General features: G+C 44.2%; 1 protein-coding gene across 1 annotated transcript in view; it reads left to right on the forward strand.

Moving 5' to 3' along the window:
- The window catches only part of AP4E1 (adaptor related protein complex 4 subunit epsilon 1), a 30,444-nt gene extending 20,176 nt beyond the window's left edge, over nt 1-10,268 (forward strand). Inside the window, exons 16-21 of the mRNA XM_063142526.1 lie at nt 1,503-1,638; nt 3,152-3,410; nt 5,389-5,958; nt 6,041-6,225; nt 7,690-7,847; nt 9,053-10,268. Coding sequence (XP_062998596.1) covers nt 1,503-1,638; nt 3,152-3,410; nt 5,389-5,958; nt 6,041-6,225; nt 7,690-7,847; nt 9,053-9,213 — 1,469 coding nt within the window. The 3' untranslated portion in view covers nt 9,214-10,268. The remainder of the gene's footprint in view (nt 1-1,502; nt 1,639-3,151; nt 3,411-5,388; nt 5,959-6,040; nt 6,226-7,689; nt 7,848-9,052) is intronic.

Here is a 10,268-nt window from a genome sequence, read left to right on the forward strand (position 1 = left end):
GGAGAGCCCACCACCTCCCTAGGTAGCTGATTCCACCGTCACACTGCTCTAACAGTCAGGAAGTTTTTCCTGATGTCCAGCCGGAATCTGGCTTCCTTTAACTTGAGCCCGTTATTCCGTGTCCTGCACTCTGGGAGGATCAAGAAGAGATCCTGGCCCTCCTCTGTGTGACAACCTTTTAAGTATTTGAAGAGTGCTATCATGTCTCCCCTCAATCTTCTCTTCTCCAGGCTAAACATGCCCAGTTCTTTCAGTCTCTCTTCATAGGGCTTTGTTTCTAGACCTCTGATCATCCTGGTTGCCCTCTTCTGAACACGCTCCAGCTTGTCTGCGTCCTTCTTGAGTTGTGGAGCCCAGAACTGGACGCAATACTCTAGATGAGGCCTAACCAGGGCCGAATAGAGAGGAACCAGTACCTCACGTGATTTGGAAGCTATACTTCTATTAATGCAGCCCAAAATAGCATTTGTCTTTCTTGCAGCCATATCGCACTGTTGGCTCATATTCAGCTTGTGATCTATAACAATTCCAAGATCGTTCTCGTTTGTGGTATTGCTGAGCCAAGTGTCCCCCATCTTGTAACTGTGCATTTGGTTTCTATTCCCTAAATGTAGAACTTGGCAACACATTTCTCAATGGGGGATGTACAAACTCCATCGTGGGGTTCTAAAACCACCGTTGAGAAACGTGTTGTCTGAACTGAGCCTATGCCTTGATGCACAGCGACCGACTGAACTACCCAGAAGCCCCATAAGGTAAATTATTTCCTTCTCCACCTATTGCTTCCAAACCTCCAACAGCTTCCTAAGGTTCTCTCTGCATTTAATACTTCGATGTATCTAGATGGCTGTCCTATGGTTTGATTTATTTTTCTTAGGGCCAAACGACATGGGACTGCCTGGTGCTTCACTTGTTCATTTTTTCTGACTGGTACTAATCTCTTTATGAAGGATTGCCTTTTTTCCCCCTACAACAAGCATAGAATAGGAAAGATTTGGTGGGATGGGGGCCATAGAACCCAGTTTATGGACCTGCAATGGAAAATGATACCTAGCATGGACATTCATCTGTGTTTGAAAAAAAGATGTTTGTGCACACCATGGTGAAACGTGAACTGTAGATTAAGTAGTTCAATATATTGCATGATTTATTATTATATTTATTTTGGCATGTGCAGTTATGGAATAAAAATGCTTTTGTTAAAACAGTATTATTATTTTTATTATATTAAACGTTGTTGTAAATAATATTTATATGGCCAATATTCTAGAGTGAATATTCCTTTTGCAGGGTTCTTTTAGGCTAGATTATCTACTAAATTCAAAATGTGTTGTATTAATAAACAACAGAATCCCAGGATTTATTGGCGTCTCTACTGGATGTTAAAACGTTTCAGTCGGAACATTATTGTCTTTGCTGATGGGACAGCCTGTCTCTCCTGTGTTATTCTTGTCTTTATGTCTTATGTTCTATTCTGGATGAGTATTTACCTTTCTTTGCAGCTCTGAATTTTGAACCTTACGGGCTGTCACTTTCCCAGAGTTTCTCAACATCTGGTTTTACTGGCAGACAGTCTCCAACTGGACTTTCTTTGGGTTCAGACATCTCTGCTAATAGTGCTGAGACAGGACAGAAGGAGTGAGTATCTTTATCTTGTCAGTGAAAGCTTAACATGCAGTTTGTCTTAACTTGCTAAGAGAATAGTGACTCTGCAAAAAGCAATTGCAGTGCTATTCTAGTAAACGAAAATGCCGTGTCGCCAACACTTTATTGCTAGGTTGACTATTTCATGCTGTATTACCTAGATTGTATGGATGTTACCTCTGCATTTTATACTTTGATATATCTAGGTGGCCTAGGGTTTAATAGTTGAACTGGAAACATAAGCTAAAATTTAGTTTTATTAGGGCCATACAACGTGGGATGTGTGATTTGATCTCCCAATGCTTTTTATTTAAAAGCAACCATAGGGTGGTGGTTAGTGGGTCGGGTCTGAATTAGATTGGAGCTGCAGTGCTGAGGACAGGGATGAGTTAGGTCTCCCCCCCCCCCTTTCCCTATGCCATCTATCCGTCAACTTCTGCTGGGCTGATTTGACCCACTGGGGGGGGGAAAAATCAAACTTGATTGGTCCCACTGTGTGGCTATTCTTTTAAGTACGCCCCCCAAAATTAGTAGCCCGCATGTTTTTTTACTTCTCTGCTATGAAGCCAATAAATCTGCATTTCTGTGTTGGCCATGGGAGAGGGGAAGCCGCCTTCTTCCCAACCAACAGGGAAATGCAGAATACAAATGCAGCCAGCAGGAAATGCAGGATACTAAACTCTTAGGAGGCTAGTTCAAAAAATTGCCTTTTATCAAGATAAGGGATGAAGCTGAAGGACCAACTTCCTTGTCTCTATGGTCAGCACAGAAGCCAAGTGGACTGGTGGAAGAAGCACGGAGAAGTCAAATGCATCTGCTCTCCCTCTGAGTTGCGACCCCTGCCTTAAGACGGGGGCTTGAGGCTGAGAGCAGCTTCTGTAAGACTGCCTGGTGTAGTGAGTTTAGGGCAGAGGCGAGCTTCAAACCAGGGATGGTCACCATCAGTGGTGAACTGGTACATTTTGAAGTGCGGGCGCTCATCTTGACAATCCAGTTGTGAAGGCAGCTGCGTCGATCCATACACGGAATAATCGGCTCAAGTTACAGGAATAAAGATTCCAGCTGGACATCAGGAAAAATGTCCTGACTGTTAGAGCGGTATGACAATGGAACCAATGACTTAGGGAAGTGGTGGGCTCTCCTACCCTAGAGGCCTTCAAGATGCAGCTGGACCACCATCTGTCAAGTATGCTTTAGGGTGGATTCCTGCATTGGGCAGGGGGTTGGACGCGATGGCCTTAGAAGCCCCTTCTAGCTCCACTATTCTATGATTCTATTCTAAGTCCATCCATCCTCCCAACAGCCCATTGACTCACCTGCATGGAATTCCTTGTTGCCTTTGGCCACTAGGTGAGCCGCTTAAATACAAGGCTGGTATGGCTTGTCTTCAGCTTAGAACGCCTATCAGAATTTGGCTTCTGTGCAGGAGTAGATGGGCTCTTCAGAAGCGCTTCCACAGGTTCTTCCTGGCCACCATGTTGACCTTTCCTAATTGCAATTTCTTTAGGACCAACAGTCTAAAGCTTGATGGTGTGAAAAAACTATGGGGAAAAGAAGGCTACCTCCCCCAGAAGGAAAGCCAGGTAGAAAAGGAAGACAGCGTCAACCCTGTTCTACACGGGAGCGCATTTGCAGAGCACATTGTCGCCAGCTTGCCACTGCAGTCTGAGCAAGCAACGACCAGCCTCTCGGAGGGAGAGAAGGAGAAGCAGCAACTCGCTTCGACGCTCTTCGTTGGCCTCGGGTCGCAAGGCAGCGTCAGTCTGGTACGACGGCTAATTGGGGCCGTAGCACAATTTCAGAATTTTTTAGGATATGCCCCCAAGCTGAGATTTCCAGCTATGTGTTCTGAAACACACACACGCTGTGTAGTACACACTTGTATGACATAGGCTCAGTTCAGACAACACGTTTCTCAACAGTGGTTTTAGAACTCCACGGCGGAGTTTTTACACCCCCATTGGGAAATGTGTGTTCTGGTGGGAAAACTCCATGCAACGGTGGAGTTTTTTTAATTGAAAACATTCCATGCAGAATACCCATGCTGTGCAGAGGAGAGTTCCTGCACAACCGTTGTGTTGCCTGTTGGACTCTGTGGAGTTCTCCATTGCGTTGAGATGACTTTTCCCACTGGCCACAGAGTTCCCTGGCAAGAGTGGCAAAAGGAGCGAGTGCCCCTCTAGGAGAGTTGCCGGGATTGTTTATTGCAGCAATGGCTGGTGGGATACCATCGGGAGGACCAGGGGAGGAGAGAGGGTAGAGAAACTGTCAATCAAACGTTGCAATGGATTTTACTCAACTCCATGATAGCCCACAGTCACACAATGGTGAGGTTAGAAGATGTTGTGTGGGGAGGACCCCCTAAAAACTCAACCATGGAGTGGAGTTTTCACACGGCATTAACTAACATGTTGTCCGAATTGAGCCATAGAAGATCCGTTTTGCTGTACCCAGTAGTGCTTTTTTGTTTCTTGAAATCAGTTCCCCATCCTGAATGGCAAAATACTTCTGAAATTGAGTGAAGTTGCAAAAACAGTGGGCCTGTTCAGACAACATGCTAAGCCATGGTTAGACCGCTAATCCTTTTGCGGAAAGTGGTTAGTGAGCATGTTGAAACTAGGGCTGTGCATGGAACCCCCCGATCCGCAAATTCTGGATCGGGCCCGCTCTGCCCTGCGTCGATCCGCCTATAGTCCGCTCCACTCCGCTGCGGAGCTCCGGATCTGAATCGGAGCTCCGCGGTGCCAGGTAAGGCCCTCCTCCCTCCTCCCCACTTACCTGTGTCCGTCATGGTCTGGTGGCTGCTTCATATGAGCCCGAGGACTCAAACTGGAAGACCAGGCTGCAGCAGCCTGGTCTTCTGGTTTGAGTCCTCAGGCTCAGTTGAAACCGCTGCCGGAATGCAACAAACTCAGGTAAGACCCTTCCCCCCTGCCCCCTTACCTGGCTCTGCCAACCATCGCTGCACGGACTGTGGTGGCGGCGCCGGCACCAGGTAAGGCTCCACTCCCTCCTCTCCCCCTTACCTGTATCCGTCGCGTTCCGGCAGCGGCTTCACCTGAGGCTGAGGCTCAAAGCGGAAGGGCAGGCTGTGGTTGCGGCCTGGTCTTCCAGTTTGAGTCCTCAGGCTCAGGTGAAGCTGCTGCCAGAACGCGACAGAGGCAGGTAAGCCCCCATCCCCTCTGCCCCCTTACCTGGCTCTGCCGCCATCGCCACACGGATTGCGGCAGCGCCAGGTAAGCCCCCACTTACCTTTTTTTCAGAGCTCTGGATTGAAGCAAAGGATCCGCTTGGTCTCGATCCTCTTCGCCTTGATCCGCAGCCCCCACGACCCGCTTCATCTCCGCCTTTGTCGGAGGCGAATCAGGCCGCCTCACTATTGCTTCTACGCTTCGAAGTAAAGCGGAGCACCATGGTTATGTAGCCACCATGTTTAGGAATGGTTCACATGACACAGTAAGCCATAATGTTTAGCTCAAAATGCTTTGCCATCATGGTTTAGTGTGTTGTCTGAACAGGGCCAATTTGTGATAATAAATTACAGGAGTCAGCTGTTGAAAGAGAAAAGGATCCACCGTTCTGTTGGTTGACTGCAAGCCCATGGGCTTACCTAAAGTAATTCGTTGGTTGTAGCTAAAGGGAGGTCCTGTCCCTGAAAACGTTGAAACCTAAACAATAAGTTGCAATCAAACTCGGCTTCATAAAGTATGTTTTCTGTGTCTGTCTTGTTTTTGTGTTGTGAAGATGGGCAAAGGAGACTCCACAGCTCAGAAGTTCACAAGAAAATCCAAAACCAGTGAAGCACCAAAGGGTGAGGGGATGTTCAGTATCCAAAGCACAGCCCGCCCTTCTCCGTGCCGAGATGCATTATCTGAAAACAAGGAGCTATTCCAAAACAACGGACACCTAAGGTTAAGGAAAGCTTCGCTGAGTTCTACGGAAATTTCTGAATCCAAGGTTGTGTTTGAAAGATCTCCTTCTCTGCCAGAAGCTGGTGTGAATGATAAGCTTTTGGGTCACCGACTCTCGCCATCCTCTCTGTTTGCAGATGGCAATATGGATATTTTCCATCCTTCTCCAAATGCTCAGCCTGTACTCCACAAGCAACCCTCTTTGATGCCTTTCTTGCCTGAAGAAGTAGCCAAACACCCTCATTCAGAAATCTTAGAACTTTGCACCAATGAAACTTTGGCTTTGTACTCTTGTAAAGTCTGGACAGATGACTGTGTCCTACTTTTTTTATTTCTTTCCAATCGAAGCGCTTCCACACTTAAAGATGTGAATTTGGAATTGGAGCACACAGAACACCTTAAGGTAACAAGAGGAACCGTTTTCCTCTTCAAATGAAAGCTTTGCGGTAAAAGAAAATATTGGTAAAGTCTTCTTTTATTTGTAGGTCTTTGAATGTCTTGGACGCCGTTTTGCTACAATAGAAGCTCAAAGCGTCGAAAGCTTTCAGACACGTGTAGAGATGGAGGAACTCTGCTCATCAGGAATGGTCTCCGGTTCCATCAGTTACCACCTAGAATCAGATACACACCTAAGATTTTCTGTTACATTCGCATTGTTGGATTTTATCAGGTAACTATATCAAATAGCTTGGTTAATAAGCAGGCAGGCAAACTTCGATTTGAATTTACTCACTATCTGTATGTGTGACCTTATGTAAATCGCCTTCACTTTCTTCTCTCCATTTTGTTTCCCAGATTTTTTGTTATTTGAAAGCTTTGGGTGCTTCCAAGGTAGTCTGAGATCTGTGAATTTCTTCTGAACTTCTTGTATCGTATATTTTCTGTATTTTTGTTGGATCATATACCTGTTCTGAATGAAGGTCATCATTGTAGGCCCTCCTGTGGATACACCCATCGAAGGATGGGTGTAACCTTCAAAGCTTTTCACGGTCTAGCTCCTTCCTATCTCTCCTCTCTCATCTCACACTATTGCCCCGCTCGTGCTCTTTGCTCCTCTGATGCCATGTTTCTCGCCTGCCCAAGGGCCTCTACTTCCCTTGCTCGGCTTCGTCCATTTTCGTCTGCTGCTCCTTTCGCCTGGAACGCTCTTCCAGAACATTTGAGAACTACAAGTTCAACCACAGCTTTTAAAGCTCAACTAAAAACTTTTTTTTTCTAAAGCTTTTAAAACTTGATGTTGTGCAGACTTCTACTGTTACTTTCTACTGTTAGTTTTTCCCTACCCTGTGCCTGCTTACCCTACCCTGTACCTGTTTGCATTCTCGTCCCCTCCTTATTGTTTTACTATGATTTTATTAGATTGTAAGCCTATGCGGCAGGGTCTTGCTATTTACTGTTTTACTCTGTACAGCACCATGTACATTGATGGTGCTATATAAATAAATAATAATAATAATAATAGGAAACTAGATGGGTACTACAACAGAGAGGAGAGTCTTCTCAGTTGTGGCCCCCCACTTATGGATTGATCTCTCCAAAGAGATTTGCCTGGCACCTATGTTGTTATCTTTTCGGTGTCAGGCAAAGATTTTTCATTTCTCCCAGGCATTTTAGAGGCTTAGTTCTAGTTTTTTTTATGGCTGTTTTATCTATTGTATTGTATTGTATTGTATTGTATTCTTTTAAATATTTGTATTGTATTTTATATTTTTAACTGTTTGTGTGGCATTTTAGTCTTTTAGCTGTTTGTAGTTGTGAGTATTTGAGGGCTTAAAATATGATAGGTAGTTAAATAAATAATAAATACTGGAGGATTTCAGTCTTAATGAACACCCCAATTTCCATTTTTAATGGAATCTTGACCCTTTAAGGCAGCCTTCCTCAACCTGGGGCGCTCCAGATGTGTTGGACTACAACTCCCAGAATGCCCCAGCCAGCTGGCTGGGGCATTCTGGGAGGTGCAGTCCAACACATCTGGAGCACCCCAGGTTGAGGAAGGCTGCTTTAAGATTATATGATGCTTTGAGGGGGGAAGAGTATATATAACTAAAGCTGTTCTAGAAAGGAAACCTTTGCGTTCAAAACAAAACTGAATTTTCCCCTCCCTCTTTTGTGTTGGCAACATCATTTTCAGACCAATGAAAATGACCACTGATGAATTCGGAAAACTGTGGCTCTCCACTTCAAATGATGTCAAGCAAAACCTAAAGATTACATCATCTCAGGGATCTCTGTCCGTTGTTCTAAACATCTTGCAGAAGAAATTGAAGCTACATATTGTTGATATTATAGGTAAGTAGTGTGATATTTCTTTTCAGTACAATCCTGAAACTTTTGTTTTGTAACAGTAGGTTAAAACATTGTTTAAAGTAGGGGTCTGAATTTGTAGAACAGGATACTTTGCAGAGATTTGGGAAGCAAAGTTGGCGTCTTCCAAAGCAGCCTGAACTGAATTAGACACTTCCTAAAGCCTTGGACTCGCTTTGGAAAGACACAGAAACACAGACATCTTCGCAGATCAGTGGAGATCTCATCTGTGACTTCTGCTGACTGGCCCTGTTCAGGAAATGAGTGTTTCTGCTTGTTTTGAGTTACTTTTTAGACGCGCCAAAACCCTGTTATGCAAGTGATGGGTCTTGCAAGCTCACGAGCACAATAGGGTACTATCCATGGTTGTGATGCTTAGTTTCACACCTGGTTTTTGGCTGTAACATGATAAATTTTTACCATACCACAAGTTTTTACCCAAAAGCACTTGATATTTTGGTCATGATACCATCAGTGTTTTATATTTACTTGCAAATACAGCAATTTTCATACTGGTCAGGATCCAAACAATTGCTTTAAGGCTTGCATGTTCCCATTGGGTGTTCCCCCCCCTCAAAAAAAAAAATATTTTACATTTTCACTTTGAGTGACAAACTTGTATACTAATATTGCAACCTCTTGAAACTGTCCATAGTTTCAACAGCTTTGCCATGTAGCCTTTTGAAAAATACATGTGCAAAGTTCCCTTGAGTGCACAGAATGAACTGTGTGTGGTTCTTTGGATCCAGGCCATTGTTCTTGTGCATTTCCTTGATCTATTAGGAGAAAGGCGTCAGGATGTTACTCTAGGTATAAACTGGTTTACAGAGTTAAGGGGTGAATTTGAGGCTTAAATGTTTTTCCATGATTATGTGGTTTTAAATTGTATGTTTTTGTGAGTTTAATTTTTTGTATATTGTTTTTAAGTGTTTTTATCCTATGTAAACTGCCCCGAGAGCTTCGGCTATGGGGCGGTATACAAATGTAAATAATAATAATAATAATAATAATAATAATAATAATAATAATAAATGCAATCCTTCAGTAAGGAAGAATGACCAGCAATGATTAGGGGAAAGCTAATGTGTGAAAAGAAGCATGAGTTATCAGGATATTGAAATCTTTCAAAACGATGACACTTAAGGAAGATCAACGCTCCCCCCCCCCCCCCCCGGTTTTTGTTTTTTTAGGTAACGAAGGGATTGCATCATGCCGACTGCTTCCATCAGTCCCCTGTTTACTACATTGTCGTATCCATGCTGGGATGTTGGTGTTGTGGTTCAGGTCACCTTGTTCTGCTCTTCCGGACTGTTTACTTTACCAATGTCAGAAGGTGATGGAAGAATCCTGAGTGTCCCAGTGCCTCTTTTGGTTACTTCATGACAATAAGGACATGTGTGGTTTTCTGAAAGGGTTTACCAAAGCCAACCCTTGCCTTGCTTGTCAAGAGTAGAGTTGCATAGGCTTAGCTCCTATAGATGTTGGGATGGGATGTGACAGCTAGACTTCGCTGCTTGTACCTCCCAATGCTCAGGATCAGTCAGTCACTGACAAGGGACTAAAATTAGGGGTATCTGTTTGAACGAGACACGTTATGCAAGATACGTACTTTCTATTACGTACTCATATAGGTCACAACCATTTGCTCATAGGATCAGCTACTACTTGAATTACTTCATTCATGTGGCTTACAGTGTAAAGACACTCCTTAAGCCTTGCCTACCTTTTACTCATGATCCTTTCTCAAAGTGGCATTCTTACGCACCAGGGTTGTAGAAGCAAGAGACTGAGGCTGATGAAACTGACATTCAGTTATAAGTTATCCATGATTGTCCCATGGTTGAAGGCACTGGCTGGAGGGACGGTGCTCCACAGCAATTGTTGACGTGGTCACAAGCAACCTATGAATGCCAAACTTTGGAAGTATGGGTCATTGTTCTAATGCACCTCACAAAAGGAGTTAATATTAGGGCTGCTGTCTTTTGTCTTTATGTGATGCCATGCTAGGTATCTGTAGCCAACGGGTAGAGGGGGCCTCATCCTGCAGTAGAATAAGAGTCTTGTATGAATGCATCATAAGGCTGTGTGCAAGTCTTTCATTTGTCACTTGGCCGCAATTTTGGTGTATATCCAACTTTGGCTTCCGAAGTTCTGTATCTCCATCAGAGCGCTGATTGACTTTTAGTGTTTGAAAACACTAGACCTACAATCCCAAAGGCTTCTTTAGGTGTGCCTAAGAGCTTGGGCATCAACTCACAGATGGTCTGACTTGAACAGCAGCCTGCCCCTCCACCCCTTCTGATGCATCGATAGATTTCCTTAATTGCACCCGCCGTTGCCCATGGTGATAACATAGTCCATAGATATGTTTGCACTTTTGCATTATAATAAAAGGAATGGGAAGAG

Source organism: Elgaria multicarinata, chromosome 16 (genome assembly GCF_023053635.1).
Source record: "Elgaria multicarinata webbii isolate HBS135686 ecotype San Diego chromosome 16, rElgMul1.1.pri, whole genome shotgun sequence".
Classification (NCBI taxonomy): Eukaryota; Metazoa; Chordata; class Lepidosauria; order Squamata; family Anguidae; genus Elgaria; species Elgaria multicarinata.